We start from the raw sequence: 22,131 nt of genomic DNA, 5'->3' as shown, positions 1-22,131 counted from the left end.
GGTAGAAAGAATTTCCTAATATCCAACCTAAATCTTTGAAGGGAAACAGGAAGAAATATGCTTAATTCACAGTGGAGAAGTTTTATGTTGCACATTGGAGTCAACAAAATGAAACACAGACTTTCCAACCGTACGAGTGGCAAAGCGCTGCCACAAGATTGCACAGGATTTCTGACCCAGCAAACAACTCCTTAGGATGCGCCTGGGTGATGCGTGGTCCTGTAGGAAGCCCTCTCCCCCTCCATCGCCCTTTGTAGGACGAGAGGTGCAAGCATGGGGAGAGGGCAGGGCTATTTCTCCATTTCTCCCTCCTGCCAGCTCCAGGCAGTAAAGCCCAGCAAGCGGCATCTCCAGGCATCATCCTCCGAGCCTGCCTTCCCACTGCCCCTGGGGGTGGCATAGCTGTGGCCCCTTCTTTGCCAGTGTGTGCTTTGGGCTCAATCATCCCTCAACCCAAAAGCTCTGTGGGGCAGGGGGACCCATTCGCTGAATCTTCGTGCAGCACTCAAGCTCCCAGTGCTGTTACGGGGAAGATGTGGATTTTACCCCCAATGTTTACCCTTTGTGGGTGCCCGCTTGGGAGCTGGCACAGCCCATGGGGGCCAGGGAGAAGCCGCCGCGAAGAGGCACACGCGCTCGGTTGGTTCATGCAGTCACGTTTGCACCCAAATGAAATGCGCTCTGTGATTATGGGCTCACACATAATATTTATGCTATCCTCTGTTTCACTCTGGGTGAATATGCTGTAATTTTGGCTAGTTACACAATATGTCAGGAATAATTGCAGGGTGTTCCTCAAAATAAATAATATATCTTGCGTGCTCTGCTATCCATACTTATGAGCATGCTTTAACCTTCAGTAGCCAAGGCATTGACTGTGCTGGAAAATGACAGCTTAGGCGCTTTAGCTACAACTTCCTTTTCATTAAACTTCTCATTTTTTAAATTCCTTTACCTGAAAAAGCTCATCCTGCATAAATTCTGGAACAGCCCTACATCTCTCCATTATGCTGTCCATTTCTGTCAGGCTTTGGTTTTTGTCTCATCAGAGCTCAAGTCAATACAGGTATAGGAGATTGCTCTTTAAAGGGAAATGTTTTGAAATTTTGACTGCTGGTAAAACACAGTAGATCAACAGAGCAACACAAACCGTGTCCTGGGGGAGACAAAGACAAACCCAGGAGTGTAGCTGTATGAAGAATTGATTTTTTAGTTCTCTGGTCAAATAAAAGACGTTTGTAGGGAGGAGGGGATTCAGATCCAATGCAATATTTCGGTCTACTTAAAATGAAACTTTGGCTTTTATCTCCAGCTCTTTTAACATCTTTTTTTTCATTAAATTTTCAAACACAACATTGTCTCAAAAGAGAAAATCAAAACTTTTACCCTTTTCAGGTTTCCTTTTTTTCCCCCATTAATGAGATGGAGTTTGTGTACAGCTTCAGCTGCTCTTACTCTGAATTTTTTAACAAAATATTCAGCTAGGAGTTTCACCCAGAGGTAGTCAGCAATTCTGTGCCAAAATAACTGGTGGCAGTTAGGCCATCAGTCCTCTTCCACTTGCCAACCTGTTGCTTTCACCTGCGGTCGTCTTTGGGGGCCTCTTTTGGCCCTGCAGTGCTGGAGATGGCTGTCTGGTCCTTAGCTTGTGTGCAGGGACTGCTTAGGGAGTAGCTCATGTATCATGTACATTAGTTTGACATTTACCTTCTAGGAAAACCCATCCAAGACTTCAGACCTCTTTGTCCTTGAGCCTTGGACCTTAGGTGGCTGTCGCATGGGGTCAGGAGCTGGAGAGGGAGTGAGCTGCAGGGTGACTTCTCTAAGTCCTAACATCCATAGGCTTCTAGGAGAACGGTGGTCTGGGGGAGACATGTAGCAGTGGCTCCATGTTGCACCCCCAATTTTCAATGCTTTATATGATTCCTTTCTCTGCCCCTTACCTCGGACTTGTATTAATATCCGTGTAAAGCTGATTCCCTGGACATGGGAGAGCCTGCGTGACCACGAGTGCCGTGCAGCCACATCCTTTCCACCTGTTCTACAACTGAGAAACAAGACTTCCCTGGAGGGACTCATCTTTGTAAGAACAAAGCAGGCGTAGTGCAGAGCTTTGCACATGTCTGCTCCGTGGTAGAGGGGTGCTGGCAGGCAGCTGTGCTCAGTGCTGGAGGGCTAATTACTGTTCCTCCTTGCAGGCATGAGCACAGGAAAGGAAATCACTTCTCTGGATGCTCTTTTTGCCTACAAGGTGCCATTCTGCTCCAGTGACTTACTGACGGTGGCAGGAGGTGATTGCTTTGATGGGTGCTGTCATCGACTTGAGCCCATCATCCCTCTGAGTTAGGGAAATATCGTTTTAGGAAGCTTGTCCTTCAAACACAGAGGCCATCCCTGTCAGCACAGCCTGTTATTTCATGTAATGCATCCTGGAAACACCAGTTGTCTCTCTGTGGTTATTAGACCTGGCTGGAGATTCGCACTTGAGATGAGTAAATACATGAGTGTGCCATGCAGCCCTATTGTCTCAGAGTAATTTTCTTATCAAAATAAATTCCCTGTAATTGGAGGGTGACACTAAACCTGTAATCACGGTGAACTGGAGCTGGGCATGGCCTTTATTCTGCATCACCGAGAAAGGAGTTGGGATCAACTGTTCAGTGCTCCCAGAGTCACAGACCTCAGGAATAAATGTCTTAGCGTCAGTCAGTCAGTGTGTTTACATCTCTCCATCCTCCTCACAGGCTGGGTGATGTGCCCATGTGTTAAGCTGTATGGCTGTATCTAAACTGAAGGGGCAGCCTGAGGAGGCGTCCAAATGCAAACGCCCACCAACGCTGCTCACCGCTGATGGCTCTGTGGGTCATTTGCCCTCTCCCTGCCTGCTCCTCAGGATGCTACAGGCTGCATTGCCCAGTCCATCCAGGCCACCTGCTTGTAGGCTTCCTCGAGGCAGAGCATGTCCATCTGCTCTGGATAATTTTGCTGAGTTTAGCCACAGAAGCCGTGAAGAACATTTTGTGGGGCTGGGAAACGTCCTCCTTGCCTCCGCCTGTGCGCTTTTCTGTGTTCAGTGACTCCTGTGGGAGCTGAAAATGCTCAGCACTTTGCAGCAGGATTTCCTACCTCTGCACCTGAGCGACACAGTTGGTGTCCTCCACAGGATCCCTGCCTGTTGCTCAGGAGGCTTCGACCTGCTTCGTGCATGACTCGCCGCAGGTGCAGTCACAGACAGCCCCGCGCAGCGTCTGCTAAAGGCTCGCGCTCTGCCATGGTCACAGCTTGGAAGAGCTGGGCAAGGCGTTTGGCCGGGAGAAATGCACTCCTGGTCTTCGAGGGCAGCAGCTCCTGTCGCAGCCGCAAGTGCTGTTACTCCTGAGCTTCCCAGTTTGGGTGGATTCAGTGAATCATCGTAGTGAGTTGAGCTATTAAACTTACGCCGACAGTGATGCATTTAATTGGAGACAGCCACTTACTTCATCTAAACTCCAAACACCCTGGAGAATTTAGCAGCTCCTGGATGGGAAAAAAAGCCCAACGTTTTTCTCCCTCAGCTTCTGATCTTCCCTTTCTCCCCGAGTTCTGTGCTGATGCCTGTCACCATAGTAATCTGCGTGGAGCTCACTGATGCATTTTAGTGCCGAGGTAATACAAGCCTTCATTAATACTGTACTTCTGAAGGAGGTTTTCTGTGCCCTTCTCTATCAGCATGTGTTTGCAGTATTTAGCTTATCGAGTGTTCTGGAGCCCATCCTTTTCAGGGGAGGGGAACTGCAGTTCCTGTGGTGGCACTTTAAACGTGGAGTTAATCTAAGTAAATTAGGAGCAGTTTACGCTCCAACTTGAATGCCGGTTTTGGTGCGTTAAGGATTTGAGTGCTGGTTGGGTGAGTCATAAATCAGCCTCCCATTATGACAGCCGCAGCCTGAATGGGGGAAAATAAGACTAATGGAATGTGTAAATTCCAGGCTAAAATGTTTAATTGAAATAAACAAATGTTTAAAGAACATTTAGGTGAAATATGCTCCTGAGATGTATTACAGGTCCTGTGTTTGCAGTCACATCCTCAGCAAAACTGTTGCGCAGGCACAGAAGAGAGTCAGCAGTGTGCCCAGCTGTGGTTCACATCAGGGCTGGAGACACTTCCTCCCTTGGCCAGACCGGTGTCCTTAGCAGGTACCAGGGGGGCTGTCTCGGGAGCCTGCCGCTGGCATCTCTGCCAGCCCTGCTGTGCTAAGGCCGGGCAGAGGCACTGAGTCAGAGCGTGTCCTGCTGCAGACAAAGAGAGCAAACAAAAGGGGGAGTCTCCTGTCAAAATTACGCAGTAGGTACCTTCCTTCTACCTCGGTGCAGGGTGCTGAATATAAAATGGCTGCTTGCCATCGGAGCTAGCAGAGTCCTCTGGTGTTTGGCGGCTTGTTGTGCGGAGAAAAGTAACCCCTGGAACTTCAGAGGTTGTGCCATAACCGACTCAGAGTACCACTGGCACCCAGCACAGTAGCTTCTGGAGTGGATGTAGCAGCAGTTCTGCACCAGCAGCCGCGAGCAGAGGCCTGCCTGCCAACCAGAGCATCGCTGGGAGTCGCAGGAACCCTTGGAGCCAGTGGCTCAAATCCCTGAAAGGTCACTGAGCCCTTCATCTTTTGAAAAGATCGCTGAAAAGCAGCCCCTCCGAGATCCCTACTGAACTTGGAGAGTTCAGATTGAGGTGACTTCTGTGAGTAGGGTCTTGTTGAGTGCCTTTACATTTCCCAGCCCAAGGCAAAGCGGGGTCTGGCGTGCTGCAGCCTCAGGTAATCACGTTGCCGTAACGAGAGGTGTTCTGCGAGGCTGTGGCAGGCTGCCTGCCACTACGGAGGGAGCCTCAGCTGGAAAGCAGTGTTGTGCCCTGTTCCTTGGTCTTCCACAACGCAGGGTTTGGATTGGATTGAGCCACCCTACAGTGCTGAAGAGAGTGTAGGGTTCCTCACCCAGGGGTTTGTGCTGCTTCTGTGGCCAGATTGTGTGTGTGCTGCTGCTTTGCTGATGAGAATAAGCAAGAGTTAGTGCCCTCAGTGGGGCTTTTCTAAATGCAGCGTTGGTGCGTAACCTCATAGGTCCTCTCTGCATTAAGGGGAATTACCCTGCTTGTGTGTTCTCTGTTTTGCAGTTAATGGGGTGAGTTCCGTAGTCATCTTAAATAGCAGAACTGAAAGAAAAGGTCATTAAAGAGCCAGCGATACTTCTGATAAGAAGCATTTCTGCCAGTGTCCCTGCCAGAGCTCTTGCTCCTTTCCCCATAGCACACAGCAAATACCTTCAGCAATGCCTGTGATTTGGGGGTGAGGGATATGACTCTGGGGGGTAGCTGGTCTGGGTGTGATCCTCTGGCCTTCTGTGAGCATGATCCTGGAGATGAAACAAAGTATGTGTGAGCACCCTACACCTATGATGTCCTTGGCAAGCCCCAGGAGAGTAAAAATCACTGTATAGCTGTACAATAAGGTAGGAAGCACAGCAGCTGATGGTGAACTGGGATGACTTTAAGGCTCAGCAGTAGGACAGCTGAGATGAATAATGGCAGCATCACATTACCATTTAAGTAGAGACAAGGAGATTAGCAATCAGATCATGACTTAGTTTGCCTCAGCTGTGTCAAAGGGCTCAGCAAGTTAAAAGCAGGGCAGACAGAGCTAGTAAGTTTGGCCTGTGGAAAGGGGAGCAAGCAGGATGCTTTTCAGGGGATGTGCAGTGAGTTGGTCACTGGCTCTAAGAAGGCTCATCAGCTGAGGACCGTGTCTTCAAGCCTAGGGAAAACCCCCAGCCTGGCAGAGGCTGCAGGCAAGGAACAGAGCCATGACTTAGCTCTTGCTCCCTGCTGCTCTTACTGGTCTGTTCTGCACTGTGACTGTGCCCATTGGGGATGCTTCCTGGACATGATCTTCTCCTGCATCTTCTGGGAGCACCTTGTTTGAAGGATTTGAGCTCACTGCATAAGGAGAGAGTCTACTGAGCTTTCTCCAGCACTGAACAGCTGTGTATGAGCAACCAGAACAGGATTTTTAAAGTAAGCATACTAAAGTATAACAATATTACTTATAAAATGAGAGTAAAAATATCCCTTTGCATATCACGTGAGAATTCTAATAGCATGGGGTCTGCACTGGGAATACATGCTGTCTGGAAATCTCTTGTGTTTAATCTGTTCTTTGGGATCAAGGCAGTTATAACTTCCTAAGTCCATTCTGAAGTACTTTGTGTTTAGGGAGACGCTAAATTGGTGCTGAAGTCTTGTCCATGTTAGTTCAGATCTATTTCTTCAGGGAAAGCTGTTTCTACAGCAAAACAGTAGAGTGTATGGAGGAGCCCGAGAGGGAATAATAGGTTTATCCCAAGTGCGTTATGCAAAATGCATTATGCAGTATTGCTCCTTTAAAATCAAGAGGATCTGAGTCCCCCTTGCTGTACAAGAATGAGGTTAGAGAGTAGGTTTGAGTTTGATTCCTAGTAAACTCTGTGAATTATAAAACAAAAATGCTCGTGGCAGGGTTTGTGCTTATCTGCACTGCATTTTTTTTTATGTTTTATTTCTTTCTCTTATTGATTATAGTCTGGAACAGTATCATTGAGGGAACTTTACGCAAATAAAAGTGTCAAGGTTGTGCGGTTTTATTTTAATTCTTCCCCCCCCCCCCGCCCCCAGTGCTCCAGTAAGCACTGGGAATATTGCCTGCTGGGAAGGGTTGTTTTCTTCCTTTTTTCTTCTGTTGCTAAACTGTGAAAAGTTCTCAGTCTGTTTCATTGTCTTTCTGCCTTCTGTTCCAACTTACCAGGCTGTCCCACCATCCTTAATTGAGGAGACATTCTGGTTTTGAGATTTTGCTACAAACTGAGGTTTTCAGCATGATTGCTGCAGCATAAGGGATAGCAGTGCTGGAAGACTGATAAAATTGCTCTGTAGATGGAAAGAAGTGATGTTAAAATATATGATAGGACAAAAGTAGGGAGTCTCTTAAAAGTCATGTGCAGAGTTTTGCCTCTGGGCTAGCAGGAAAAGATCTGTCCTGTGATTATGCAGTTCCATCTTCAAGTAATAACTCTGTAGTGAGCTTTGGGGAGAAAGATGGGTAAATCCTTGTTCAAAGCTGCCTTCACCTAAAATTTTGTCTGTAGGCCTCCCAGCCATGTGCTCTATGAATGACAAATCGCAATATCCCACTTCATGCCCAGACATGAGACTGGAGGTTCCCTGGCAGGAAGCAGCTCTTCTGCTGGCTGTTGTCACCAGCGTAGCTGATTGTGTTCGAGCTGGTCCCTTTACAATTAGTGGAGAGATGCAGGTGCTTTCAGGACCCCACTGACCTGGCCTGGCTTGTCTCTTGATTTTTGGGATGCAAAGGGAGCCCAGGTCAGGTGTAGAGAAGTCTGTACTGGGTGAGACAAATCACCCATTGCCCAGACAGCTCCCTAACCCTCCTGTGCTGTGTTCTGCGTTAGAGGAGAGAACTCACTCCTGGCTGTGCACATCTCTACGCTGCTTTTGTATTTAGTTCAGCTAGGCACCCAGAGGTGCAGCTGCTCACCAGCGCTTCTCTCCTGTAGAAAGAGACCCGAGAAAATGCAGAAACCACAGAAGTAGAGATCTGTACATCTCCAAAGTGCTTTCTGACTCTTTGGTGTCTGGAAAAGGCATTTGTTCACTGGCGCTGCTTCCTAAATTAGTCTGGGGAGCAGGGATGCTCCTGCAGAAGAGATCTGTGCATGGAGAGACAGGAACACTGCTGCTGTCAGACTGTGTTAGGGCCAGAGGAACGTGGTGGTTTTGTGTATGGCTTAGAGCCATACGCTCCCCTTGAGTTGTACTTTGCGTTTGGGTGTGAGCCTCAAACTTCAGCATAACCAGGTCAGGTCGGGGAAAAAAGCACACGTAAGATAAGATTTCTCATCCAACCTGTCCCTAGGCAGGCACTGTCTCAGAAAAGCCTGGGATTATGAATAGGACAGTTGTTAAAGCTTGCATCAGACTTGACTGTGTTTATGTCAGATCAGTAACAAAAAGAGACTCTGGTGCTTTACTCCATGTTTTGCTATGGTGACATTTAGCCTTCTGGTGCAACAGCATTTGCATCTATAGCATGGATGTGAGGGGACCTCAGGGGATTTTAGGTGCTGTTTGGGTAAACTCTAAAAATGACATGAAGCTACTAATGATGAACAGATTTGCTCTATATTTCATTTAATAGGCTATTTAGTAAAATTGGGAGAGGTTTTCATGTCCTTCCAAAATCATTTGCACGATTGAGGTGTAGTTTGCACCCTGAAGAAGGAAAGGGCCTTCTATCCTCTAGCCAAATCCTCTTCCCAGGTAAGAGGAAAAGGTCAGGACTGGTTTTTATCTCCACTCCTCTTATCTTTGAGGGGCTTTAAGACAAGATTTCCCCCCTTCCCCAGCACACAGAAAGCCTCAGGCTGCAGGGGCATCTTCTAAATCTCTCCTGCAGGGAGCTCTTCCATTTTTTGCAAAGTACTTTAAACATTAAAATTTAACCAGAGAGTAAAAATGAGGCTAAGACTTATTCAGGGACTCATATCAGAGAGTGCCTATTAGTGCTATTACTATTGTGGTATTAGATAAAAGGGAGGAAGCTGACAGGCTCGAGGAGGGTGGTGCAGTCATCAGTGCCTGAGCATACAGCTTTTAATTTCCTCTAGCTTTGATATGCTTGTTAGAAAAGCAAGTTAAATCAAGCTTCTGCATTCAACAAAATAGATATTTTGTTTTGGTAAGAAGAAAGCAAAACACTTAGCTCCATCTAAGTCTCAATTTGACATATATTGGCTTGACTGATGTTAGCTCTTAGTAGATGGCCAGTACAATTATGCTTATTTACTGTCCCAGAGTTGAGTCTTGCTGGAGGAAAGCCTGCCTGCAGTCTACAACACTCTCGTTGGTATGAAATCACTTTTTTAAGGCAGCATAGAAACCAGCTGACACTGATTTATTCAGTGGCTTTTGTAGCTACGAAATAGTACCTGACTATCCCCCGGCTGGTGGAGGGGCTGCTGAAGCTGAAATCCTTTGCACCAGCAGCCTGTCTGCATCCAAGGTCCCCACTTGCTGCGGGGGGGTTTGCCTGTGCAGAAGCAGGGCTGGGAGTGCTGTCCTCAAATGGGAGTTATACAGCGCGGTGCAGAATCGTTCGAGATGGGGGCTCCTGATGGGAACACTTAACGCACAACGTGACTGGAGTTATGTAACGACTATGGCTTATTAAACAGCCTCACTAGATACATGAAAGACAGGAAGCTGATGAGATTTTGGTATGCTACACTGGATTTTTTCCTGTCTAATGAGCCAGCAATAACTAGGTCTTATTTGTTTACTTTTGGTGGGTGGTCACATAAAACTACAAACTCCTGTCACGCAAGGAAGGTCTCTGCCATCCAGCTAGTGTGTCTGTTCACGTGTAGCCAGCTAGCTCGCTTTCAGAAGCAATGCCTGTGACAAATTGTGAGGCTGGCATGATTAAAATTGAATTTATTTTTGACTGCTTAATTTATGTTTGATCGGTTGGATGGCAGGGAGACAGGCAGTAATGCTGCAGACCTAAGTCATGTGAAGTTCAAATTGTTTCTGCTTTTTCGTGTTTTCCTTTTCCTCATCAGCACAGGTGTAAAATGTTGCAGAGGCAATAGGGGATCTCCTTGCCAGTCCATGTACAGGGGCTGGGAAAGGACCCTGCTAAAGGCAAAGGGTGATTCTCATCTACCAGAGCGTGTGGCATGTGTTTTGAGAGGGAGGAACATGCAGGATTTTAAAACAGAGGCGTTTTAAGGTGCCCATAAATGCTTCAGAAGTCATTTTTGGAGGTGTCGTGCATCTGTTCCTTTCAGAATTTTGCTCCCCGAGTCCCACGCAGTTGGACTCATGCAGCCTGATTCAGCACTCAGTTCCTTTGGTTTTACACCACTAGAATACCATTGATTTAAATAGATTGGCACAATAGTGAATCAGCCATACAGAAAGCAAGGTAGTTGGCTTCACAGGCAGAATAAGAAACAATAAGCAAATTCTTTGCAACACTGCTAGCAAATATTTTTCTGAACGAGTGGCATATTCAGAATACATAAGATGTCTAAAGGCTTTCATTTGGTAGGTAACTCTCAGTGACGTGATGTTCCATAAATCTGTGACTTTCTACTGCACCAGCTATGCGTTGCCTTTTACCTGCTCATCTGATCTCCATTTTATTTGCCTGTACGCCTATTTATATATGAATATTTTACAACCACGCTTGAAAGGAATCACAGAAAGATGTCTTATTTGCCAAGCACTTCTACATTTACTCAGGGCTTAAAGGGGACCAAGCAAATTGGGTCTCTTGCTACTTGCTGCATGTTTGGTATATCTAATAATAATTATTTTTTTTTGTAGAACCCCAGCTGAAAGGAATTGTGACAAGGTTATTCAGCCAGCAGGAATACTTCCTGCAGATGCACCCAGATGGTACAATTGATGGGACCAAGGACGAAAACAGCGACTACAGTAAGAAAAATTAGCCTGTTTCGCAACCCAATTGCAATCAAATACATCACCTAGTGGGTCTCACTTGTGCAGCTTTATTTTTGAAAATATCAAATTAGGAAGAAGCCAGCGGTTTTCTGCACACTTTTTCTATCTATCCTTTCCCTTTAAATCTTGCCTGTATAATTTCATATGTTTCCTCTCCAATCTTCTTCCCTCCTGCCCTGACTCTGTAACTGCCATCTGGGTGGGGTGGAGAATAAAACCCATGATTTGAATTGCTGCCAGAAGAGAAAGGAGATTATATTTATACACATGCCATGTGGGTAAAGGATACTGGGAATTCTCTCTCCAAGGAGAAGAGGAGAATATTGTTTTCACTATTTTATCCTGAAAAATTCAGCAAGCATCAGGAATTTCCAGGCTGAAGAAAACCAGGTGTTCACTAAAGTCTAGTACTTTGAGGTTAGTGTCAAGGCTTAGGGTATCAAATGACCTTTCCAAAGGGGCTGGGTTCATGTTTTCCAACAAAGGACAGCAAAGTGCAGCAGAGCCATGTAGGTTTAAAAATGATGCTCATGTGCAGGAACCATATTGGTTCAAATAAATGCAAGGCAGTAGCCAATCTTCCTTTTGCAAAAGAGTAGTTTTGTCAATACCAAGGCTTCTCAAAAGGTTAAAGATATTTTCTACAGGATCTCTTCATTTCATAGGCCTCAGACTGATGCATCTGAAGGGGCAGTGATAAGCTCAGATCCTTGGTGCCACAAACTGCATCAACAGAGCAGGACTCAAGTCTTGATTTGAGTCGTCCTGGGTTGGTTTGAAGCTCCCCATGCCACTGCTGAAGGGACATCAAAGCTAGCCCGTCTAGCATTGAAAGTGTCTTCCCAATCATTACTAGAGATGAAGAGAAGTTGACCTCTGTGGTAGTATTGACAGAAGCAAACTTCAGTGTACTTTGTGAAAGGAGGAACCTACTTAATTTAGGGACAAATCTTGTTCTAACGCAAAGAAGCTCCTAGCTGGATTGGAGGCAGGGCCGGGGCTGCAGGTGAGGGATGTCTGCAATGGTGCAGTGCACGTAGCAGGGCATGGATGTTGTCCTGTGAAAGTGTGCTTGGACAAGGGTACAAGGTGGCTGCAGCCCCACATCCATGATGTTTGCCTCTTCCCCAAGAAGCTGGCAGGGTGCTGTGACAGGAGTGTTGTGTATGGTGGGGCTGCTCTGCTGCAGCCAGCTCAGGGCTGGGTCCACGTGCAGAGCAGTGCATGAGAGAGGAGCTTTGAGAATATGGCAACTGAAATTGCAGGAGGCTGGCAAGCCCTTGTGAAATGACCCAAGAGGCTGCATTCACCAGAAACTTAGCTTGTAGCATGCTGTGTCAGGTTTTAGTCCCCTTTTTCATATGCTAGTCTTGAACAAACTAAATACCACAGATTGCAATGACACAGCTTCTAATTTATGTTGGAGCAGGAGAATATGCAGACCTCTGCACACCCACTTTTACTCCATGAGAGTTTGAGCAGGTCTCCTCCTGCAAGAAGAATCTGGCCTTGTGATCTTCAGGCAGACACCAACACGTGATGAGTTCAGTGGGCTTTAGTGGATGAGTAATGACCCAATGTTGGGTTGTTTTAGCTGCTTTTTCTTAAAGAAAGAAGACATAGGATGTTCTCAATCTGCAGAAAATCCCATTGGACACCTCTTTGTCAAGGACATGGGAAGAGCTGCTAGAGATGACAGGGATTCATTACCCTCATCTATCAATGAGGACTGAACAACAAATTAATGGGCTTAAGTGGAAGCAGAGATGAATTTAGGTAAACAGCACAGGAGAATAAAATGTAAGAGCAGTTCTGCAATATTTCAGGCTGGCAGGGGAGACGAGGGAAGCTGCCTCTGGCTGCACCTCGGTGGGTGCAGGGGAACCTCCTGAAGTCCCCATGACTGAGATTTGGGCCCCAATTGTCCAAACAGCTCTTATTTCTGTATCGTATTGGAAGTGTTAGAGATCGGATCGGCAGGGTGCTGACTACTTGTGAGCCACTTCCACCCAGTCTTCTTAACTGGAAATAGATGGGCTGAAGGGCACTTCTAGAGCGTAAATTTATCTGGTGAGATGGCAGCCCTGCCTTGGCAGCTTGGTGGGACAGGAGGCATCTAGCTGAAGTGTGCCAAGCCACTTGCTCAAAGTCATGGGCTATGTTGGAAAGTTTAGTCTATATATGGGGTGTTTGAAGTTTTTGAGAGAAGACTGAGGCCAAAGAATTCCCCATTCGCTGACCTCAAAAGAGGGGGATATCAAAAGAGAAAAAAAATCCAACCCGATAATATTTGGCTTCTGAAAATTAAATGAAGAATATGCATTATTCAGTTTTGTTTAACTTTTTACCACAGACTCTCCTTTATAAATCTTCAGTTTGAGTTAACATTTTGTATTATATGAAGCTTCCAGTTATAGCTGCAAAACAAAATAGCATTTTTCACTTTGGAACTGCCAAAATAAAGCACACTGAGTATTTTGCCCTTTTCTATTACCCCAAACATCTCAATTTTTGACCAGAAAAGTCAAAACTCACTTGTCTAAGTGAACAGCTTACAGATTCACTCCACTGATGTTTTCTGTTTTAAAATATTTCTCCAGAAGATTCCTGACCAGCCAGTCAGCAGTATGTACAGTATTTCTGTGCAAGGGCAAAACTCATCAAAGATTAGATAAATAATATTTCCCTATCCCTGGAGAAGGGTTGGTTAACTCACATCCACTGGCAGAGAAGGGCAATCTTGATGGCCAGAGCAGGACCCTCCCCACCCTGGATGTGGGGATGACCATCTTTTCTCCATGCAGAAGCCATCTTAGCACAGTTAACTACACGGTGAACATTGAGTTCTATACATCAGCTCTGCGTTTTGTAGCTGCACACTGATTATTCAAATTAGCATTATGAAAGGAAGCTTAATTTTCATGGAATACATTAGGTTGGTTTACTCTGGCAAAATAAACATTTAAAATGAGACACGACATGTCCCTCGGATGCGTCTGGTGTAATTAAAAGTTCTAATAAAAATCCAGTTACTTATATAAGAGGAACTGCTAATATTTAAGCAATTTTTAAAATTAATTATCTGGTGCCCATTTTATGTGTGTTCTTGAGAGGCTGATGGCATTTATTTTCCACCTCCTCTCACTTAAAGAAAAAGAAAAAAAAAGCCCCAAACCCAGAAGCCAAGTTCTAATGGCATTTGAATGGGCATCCAGCCAGCTTCCTGCGAAACAGCGCTTGGGACATCTGTTCCTTATACCATGCAGTTAAAGGCACGCCATCTTAATGTAAGCAAGCAGACAGATTCTCTGCCTGCTTGCATTGGGATATATGAATAATTTTCTTTCCTATTGGAGTGCAGTTTCACGGTTTGTGAGTGCAAACTTTGTCTGTGTTCTTAGTAATGCTATATATGAACCTGAATTTGGGGCAGTATCTTTTCCTTCCAACTCTGGTGATCTCAAATAGTCTTTCAGGGCTGACTGTTGCTGTCAATGCTTGTGTTGTTATTGCTCTTTCCTGGGCTGAGCAGGGTAATGCCCCTTCTTCATGACAGCAAATGGACTTGTTTGCCAGCATAATCCTGCTGAATGTCTGAAAAGCCTCAGCAAATGGACAGAATATAAGGGATAGATCAACTGTACTGACCAGGTGGAAACAGCCCAGCATATCTAGGATATCGTTTAAAGCTTTCCAGCCAGAAACAGAAAAAGTTTAAGACTGGGGAAACTTCTGGAGGACTCCAGTCCAACATCCTACTTGGAGCTGGGTTATCTTCAGCTGTGCAGAGCCTTGTCTAGTTGTTTCGTATGTCTCCAGGAATGAGCCATTTCCATATCTTCGTAACCTTTCTGGTTCCAGTGCTGCACTGTTCTCATTGTGGAGAATTTTCTTCATATGCAGTCATAATTTCTTTCTGAGACTTTTGTCTAGTGCCTCTTGTCCTTTCATTGTGTTCCCCTGAGAAGAGTCTGTCTCTGGCTTTCCCTTCTTTGAGCTACACAAACCCAGTTCCCTCAGTTTGTTCTCTCATATGTGTTGCACCACAGCCTCTTGATATCTTAGCAGCCTTATTCACTCTCCTTAGGTTCTTAAACCTCCCCATCTCATGGTGCACTGAGGCTGCCTGTTGCATCCTCCATTAGGTCTTCCTTATGCACAGCACAAATGTACTGCTCCACAATGCATCACCTGGTATAAATGAGTTTAGCTTCTCTGACTTACTAGTGTTTAAATCAGCTGAGCATATGGACCACATCTTCTATATAGCATGTCTTGCTTTACTTTTCCATTTCTGTAAATAAGTTAGCCCAGACTCATAGCCAAGTGTGCGTTCAGATTTTAAAAACATGGTATTCAGCTGATAAACTGCCATAACATAACAGTGAACAACATACTCATGGCCAAAGGATTTAGGAGTGGAGCGTGCTAAAAGTAGTATCATCAGTAAACAGGGTCAGGTATAAATCTACTGATGGTTGAAAATGGTAAAATGTAATGAAAGAAAATATGCAGAAATATTCAATGTCTTAATTTTTTCTCTTTTCTGCCCATGAAGTAAAAGAGCATGCCCATTTCATGCAGTTGCAGATGGCATGGAAAATTTACCATTTGCAGTGGAGAAAGAGTTCTAAAAACATTTGTTAAATTTTCTTTTTCACATCAGCACACCCTGTGGCCAGTCCTACTTGACCACAGCTCACCCTCTTCCCCATTTCTAAATCTGCTGTTTCACATTAACCATTAAGAATTTTTTTTCCTGACAAAAAAATTAGATGTCTTGCTTTCAAGGTTGGTTGAGGATTTTCCCTGACTTCTATAAGCTTTATTGTAAGAATGCAAAAGCTTTGAAATCTCTTCTAAAAGAAGATTAAATATGCATTTGGAAGCATGATAACAAAAGGCTTGAACTTCTTCAAAGATCTCTCTAGATTTGAGTGCAGAAACAGCTCTGAGAATTTACAAAGTTTTGATTGACCCAAAGCACTTTCTCAATAGAGGAAGACATTTGCTTCCTAAAACTTCTTTGGCTGTCAGTTACCTGTCAGATGGATATCCTCCTGCTTGCCTGCCCACTTGCTCCCCTCCTCTGCAGTATGATGCAGGAGATGCTCTGCCGTGCCTAAAAGCCGTGATTGTGGGTGTTGCTGTCATGGTCTGCAGCAGAGTCCCAGGGAGTTTGGGAACTCGCAGTGGTCTTGCACACAGGGCACAACAGGATTGTTCCTGTGCTCCCTTAGCATGTAGAGGTGGAAAGGGAGAGATTTAGAGATGTGGGTGCTTCCAAGTGGAACTTCTCACCCACTAATTCTGGGTATTATCACCTCGCTGCCTAATGAATGCTTTCAGTGGTCTGTCACAAGTTTTCTATGCAAGACAAATTGGCTGTAGGGAATGAATGATTATGCCCATCTTGTTTCATTTTTAGCAGTAATATGCTTCATTTTTCAGTGGGGGGAAAATTAGGGTAGGGGAATTGCCTATAAATAGACTTGTTAATTGCAGAGGGTTTTAGACCTTCATGGTAGTGAGAAAGTGATAGAAGTATAGGCTTGCCTTGGTTAGTGAGCTTTTCAACAGTAGAACTGTACTCTAATGCAGCTCTTTAATGCTGAGTAGCTGCACTGGGGTGTGTTTGTCTCATCTGGAGACAGCATCAGAGTAGCGCCGTCCTTGACTTCGGTTGTTCACTGACCAGTACCCATGCTGGACTTCATTTGCCAAATACTTCTGTTGACGTCCTCCCCCAAGATCACATAAATAAAGGCACGGGCTTTGAGACTTCAGCACACACACTTTGATACTTTACTGAATATGGTGCTTAAAGGCATGAAAAGGGGCTGACGGTAGGCTTCTTTTCACCAAACTGGGGGTTGCCTCCCTTTTAGGCAGCTCACAGAGGGGAGTCATCCAGTCTTCCTTGGGAACTGAGTGAGAAAAAAGAGAATTGAGTGAGAAAAAATTTACATCCCCATTGTAAATGGGATTCATGAACCCCATTTTGGAGACAATTCTGAAATCAGCTTAGCAACGGCACTTGTTAGGTACCTTGAGCAAAGTGACTTTGTCTGCTGTGCTTTTTTCAAGTTTTACTTCTGAAAAGGTATCCATCTCTGACCTTTAATCCAATCCACCAAGAGCTTAGGTCAAACGTAACCAGTTTCCCATGACATTTCACACACCCTTTGGGCTTTGCTTTTTCTCTTAGAAATTGTGTGGGTCCTGGGACTTCAGTTCAGAATTTGTAGTCTGAACCACTGGCTGCAAGGAAAGAATTAAGCTACAGTTTTGAGTCTTCCCTCCCCCCCGCCCCGTCCTTTCTTTGCATGTTGTCTAGAAATGTTTTTTTTTTCCTTTGGAAAGGAATTGAAACAGACTTATGTCTCCTCGTCTCTGCAATAATTCACAGGCTGCACATAAGGGAGGTTCTTGGAAAGTATCTTGTGGCTGAGTTATATCCATGCATTAGCTGGCATGTGCACATCTAACCAGTCTTCTCGGAGTGGGGGGTTGATGTTGAGCTGGACTCTATTCCGTTCCATCATACCAGGATTCACACTGTCCTGGCCTGAGGAGCTATAGTATTTTGAATAGGCTATTTCAGCAAAACCTGCTTTATCCTTCAGGGCTAATGTTAAATCAGAAGTGGCCCATCTCCCAGGGAAGGAGAGGCTGGGAGATGGCACGGTGAGAAGGACTCTTTCTCCTACAGCTGTTACGTGAAGGCCCCTTTGTGCTGTACTTGCTCCAATTTGATGTGTCAGCCACAAAACTTTGTAAATGATCTATAAAATGAATCAGCTGGAGGATGATGTCCTTAACGGTCAGCTGGAAAATAAGAATGCTTTGCTGCATGCTCTGTCAGTCTTTCCTCTGCACTCTGCCCGTTAACAGGTCCCCCCTGGGCTAGTTTGAACACCCCAACACTGTTGAGAAGTTTTAAGCAGGCTTTTGCTAATAAGTAAGTGTGTTAAAAAGCCATAAGAAATGCTTCATGAATGTGGAAGTGGAAGTCTGACCTAGTGACTAGGGAACCAGGAAAAATATTATTGTTTCAGGGCAGTTGTGCAGGAAGACACCTGGAGTGAAGTATTTTCATTGTGTTTGTGCTCATGTTTTTGCACAGCCCTGTGCCCATCTTTCCATAGCCTCAGCTCCCTGGGGCAGGGGCTAGTTAACTCTTTGTAAGCTGAAGCACAAGAGGTCCTACACATCTGGATATTCTTGTCCTATAACTCTCAGTGGGAACACAGCCATGCTAGTACCTCAGTGCTCAGTCTGTCAATGGTGACAGTCCTCTCCTCTTTGGGCCTGTTCTGTTAGAAATATAGCAAAAGCCTGACTGTACATTAATGTGTGTGCTCACAGGAAAGGTCTTTCAATGAGATACAGGGCCTACTTGGAATCAAGCAATGAAGTAAGTAATTGGGAGGAAGTGGTTGCAATGCTTTAATCAGTAAGATTGCAGCAAAACTGAGTGTTGAAAGGTCTTGTCCTCTTCTGTCCTGTCTACTGCTGCTTCTGAACGAGGAGCAGTGCTCTGGTCCTGGAGTGGAGCAATATCTCCTCCTGAGTTTCTTCATTCCCTTGACAGCAGGGATCCCAGGGGCAGGCACACAGTCAGGTCCATTTGCATCCTTCTGGCCGTGGTTGCTGTCTGTATGCTCTTTTAGCATATGGCAAATGCAAGAAAGTGTGACTAGGCTCAAATCTGTTTCAGAGTGAACTAAACTAAGTTGTGTTGTTACGTTTGCCGCGGGCAAAGACCTGTACATGTGCAGTTACCACAGTTCTGCAGGCCCACAGAAAGCCATGGAGATGTGCTAGCTTGAGTGCACATATGAGCGCTTGGCATTGCAAAGGTAGTGCTCAGACAGACTGATGGGTGTGTTAAGGCTTCTGGAAGGCAGCCAAATTCAGTACTTTTAAAAATTTGCTTTCAGCATTGGCCCCAAGGCTGCAGACCTTTCCTGTAGCTGGAAGCAGGACTTTTGATTCTAGTTCAATATCTTTTGTTAAGAGCCAGGTGTGGGGTGGGCTAGCCCTTGGGCAAAAAGCAGCAGTGGCCACGCAGGGTGATGTCTCCATAACCTGTGCTTTTCTTTTCCTTCCGCAGCCCTTTTCAATCTAATTCCTGTGGGTCTTCGCGTGGTGGCAATTCAAGGGGTGAAGGCAGGTCTGTATGTTGCCATGAACGCTGAGGGATATCTCTACAGCTCAGTAAGTACTTTGCGCTGTTGGGGTCCTGGAGTGGTTTGGTTTTGTAGGCTGGAGGGAGGAGACTGCGTTGGGACTTGCAGCTTTTTCTGAAAATGGTCACGTATGAGCAAACCTTTAAAAGCAGGAATGGGCGGGGGGCTGCTGCGAGGCCATGCAATATTCACTTCAAAGTGTCTTCACGGAGATTTTTGGCAGTATTTCCTGACCCATGAAGATACATTTTGTGTTCCTTTGAGTAGTTACTTAATGTAGGTCACGTTACAGAGGAGGTTGTGTGGTTGGCTGGTTATGTTCTGGTTTCACATTTGTGAAATGGCACGGTCTGAATGGAATTGCTTCTGAGTTGTGCCCAGATAACTGATCATAGGTGGTGCCCCAGTGGGTCATACTCTGCTTTTGACTGCAGTGTAAATTCATAGCAATACACTGACTTAATTAAAATGGTTCTGGACTGTTCTGTTGGCAGAGTGCTTCAGCAGAGCACAATTTCCCTGTATTTGTGTGGTCTTTTTAATGCACATGAAAGATAAGTGAGGCATTTTTTACTGACTAATTCCCCTATAACTTTCTTAGATGGCATGAAAGGGCATGAGGTTATTCATAAGATTCTCATTTGAAGTAATTGATTTTCACAGTGAATAATTGATTCAGTGATTTATTAAATATGGCAGCCCTTTGCCAGAATTTTTTATGCTTCAAATAACTTTGCTCTAGTTTTACATAGTAAAAAGTGGTAGTTAATAATACACTTCTCATTTCTGTAGTTATGATATCTTTAAAGTGTATAGCTGAGATTCTAATATCATCTGCCTTTGTGTAAATTTACAGTGCAGCAATTCTACTCTTGTCCAGGCATTTACTTTGCTTTAAAAGCATACGTGAAATTGGAGATAGGACCACTGAAAGGACAACAGTCCAAGTTGCTCCTACACAATATTTCCTCACTCTTACCATCTCTCTTCATTCCTGGTCAGTTTTAAAGCACACACATGGTTGGGATTTCCCCCTTTGCTTTGGGAGGTAACAAAGCTCTGTCTCCCCAGCGGCTCAGGGTAGAAAACAGCAAGTGGATGTGTTAGTATGCCTGGTGAGGTAAGTCTCAAAACTGGCTGCTTGTCAAGAAGAGACAGAGAGATCAATCTGGATCTCTGTGGATGCCAGACGCTTCCTGTTCTTTCATAGCCCAGTGAACATAAATGACTGCTTCTAAATAAATTACATCAGTTTACTAACAATGAAAACCACCTCTTTTGTAAAGCTATCGGAGTCCTAAAGGTAATACCAAGCATGATGTGGTACTGCATTATCGTGTGTGCTTCCCTCTAGGCACATAGTCGGGGGGTCAGGACTGACATCTTGCACTGTGTTTGTTCAGTGCTGGGCATAAAGGGGTCCTGGCCCGGCATTGAGGCTCCTCGTACCACCGGTGCCCTCTAAATGAGGGCTGCAGGAAAGCAGCTTGTGTCACAGAGCCACATCCAACCTGGGTGTGTCTTCTTGGAGCAATGAGGGGTAGCATTTTCTGAACAAATAGTGCAGGGGAGGGAAAGGTGTGGGGCTCAGGCAAAAGGAATGGAGAGCTGGACAGATTAGAGCTGATGCAGAGAAAAGGATGTCTTGCTAGCAGTAGTGAGATGATGCAGAGGGTGGGAGGAACATACCAAGAGGTGGTGGGCAGCAGGAAGACACGCGTCCAGGAAACGTATCTGCTAGTCTCATGAAATTTCCTAAAAGACACCGGATCATACATGTATTCAAATGAGGGTGGTTTAATGGGGCCTACTTATTCCCAGCAAGTGTGCCTATCTTAAATAGGAAGGTTAATCAGGGAAGGCTAAGGATGCACCATGATGGCCACTGCTTAATGAAGTGGACCTCATTACATGCCATGGCTTGATGGCATTCAGCTCTGAAGTAATCAGAGTTAAACTGTTCATTTCAGCAACATGATGCAAGGTTTCTGCTTGCAGTAAATGGATGCTACTGGCACATCTCTAATCCAGGGAGATGGAGGTCTCTGGACCCAGTTTTCTTCTTCCATTGACTGGTAGCTCTTTTCTTACAGCAGTAAATCAATGAATACATTGTGCTTTGGAGCAGACCCCAAGGCAAGAAAAAAAGAAAACTTGTGGATAACCGAGTGTGAGTCAAGCCACTCATAGCATTGAAGATGAGGGATGAGACCAGGGTCCTATAAGAGAACTGGATATGGCTGAGAAGAGCTCGGCCTGTTCAAGCAGTCTCTTTTGGATGCTGCAGTTTTCTTTGTGGTGCTGGGATCCCACTCCAAGCCAACATTTGGCATGGCTGTGTCAGTCTCAAAGACTGCTGGAGAATTGCTTTGGCAGGACTTGACAGTCTGTTTCTTTCTGGGGTGAGCAGGGCCCCTGGCCATGCCGCCTGGCCCTGATTGCTGCCCACACCAAAGGACATGTTGTCCCTGTTCCTTTGAGCAGACCCTAAACTACAGCTTTGCTCTATCTCAGGCCAGTTTCCTTTGGTGTTGTGCATGTACCTGTGTTTTTCACTACCCTTTTCTGAGGGATTTCTGGGGAAAAAAAAAAAAAGGTCAATATTCCCCATAGGTATTGTTCACTCATGCAGATCCATTGATAAATGAACTTTTTCTGCTGCTTGGCTGCTTCCCCTGCTGTCTGTCCCAGGCCTAGCCCTGCTAGGACTTCTTGTAACACCCTCAGGCCCAGGATTGCTTTCAGATAAAATGCAACTGTCCAGGGAAATAGTTTTTTGTTTTTTTCTTTCCTCCTCTTGAGCCCAGATTGTGGCTGTAACTGAACACATCATTACTTTGTTTTGTTTTTGTTTGGTGGTAGTTTGTTTTGGTGATATTTAATCTGTGTGCGTCAGCTGAGACCTTGGCTGACATCCTCTGCCCTGGATCAAACCAGAAGCTATTATCAGCCTGGTCTCAGAGATGGTTTGTGCCAGCCCCTTCTGAGTTTGGGCCAATGGGCTCTTGAATGAATGTGTTTAGAATAACCAGCCCCTGGAAAAAGTCTTCCTGGTGCCGATCAGCACAAAAGCAGGGCTGAGTGGGATCCTCTAAAGCCAAACTTGGTGAGAAGGCTCTTTGTAGAAACATGCAAGACCCTCCTGTGTACTCGGCCACATTGACACCTTTAGCAATGAGTTTCTGCATCTCTTCAGTTAAGGATGGGTAGGGAGAGTGTGGGGTTGGGTTGCTGGGCTGAAGCCACCTGTATATCCCTAGCCACCTGTATATCCCTAACCAGTTTCAGAGGCCTAAATGCATTAGATGCCAAAGCCTCTTTGCTTGGGAAGCAGCTGTTTATGACTTTTGTGTGTTGTTTACTTACACTAGATACCTGATTTTTTTT

General features: G+C 45.3%; 1 protein-coding gene across 1 annotated transcript in view; it reads left to right on the top strand.

The window, feature by feature from the left end:
* FGF12 (fibroblast growth factor 12) overlaps nt 1-22,131 on the top strand; it is a 102,251-nt gene that overhangs the window by 12,539 nt on the left and 67,581 nt on the right. The window contains exons 2-3 of the mRNA XM_068406414.1: nt 10,415-10,525; nt 18,669-18,772. Of these exons, the coding sequence (XP_068262515.1) occupies nt 10,415-10,525; nt 18,669-18,772 (215 nt within the window). The remainder of the gene's footprint in view (nt 1-10,414; nt 10,526-18,668; nt 18,773-22,131) is intronic.

Source organism: Nyctibius grandis, chromosome 8, assembly GCF_013368605.1.
Source record: "Nyctibius grandis isolate bNycGra1 chromosome 8, bNycGra1.pri, whole genome shotgun sequence".
Taxonomy (NCBI): Eukaryota; Metazoa; Chordata; class Aves; order Nyctibiiformes; family Nyctibiidae; genus Nyctibius; species Nyctibius grandis.
This window is presented reverse-complemented; position numbering and strand designations above follow the sequence as displayed.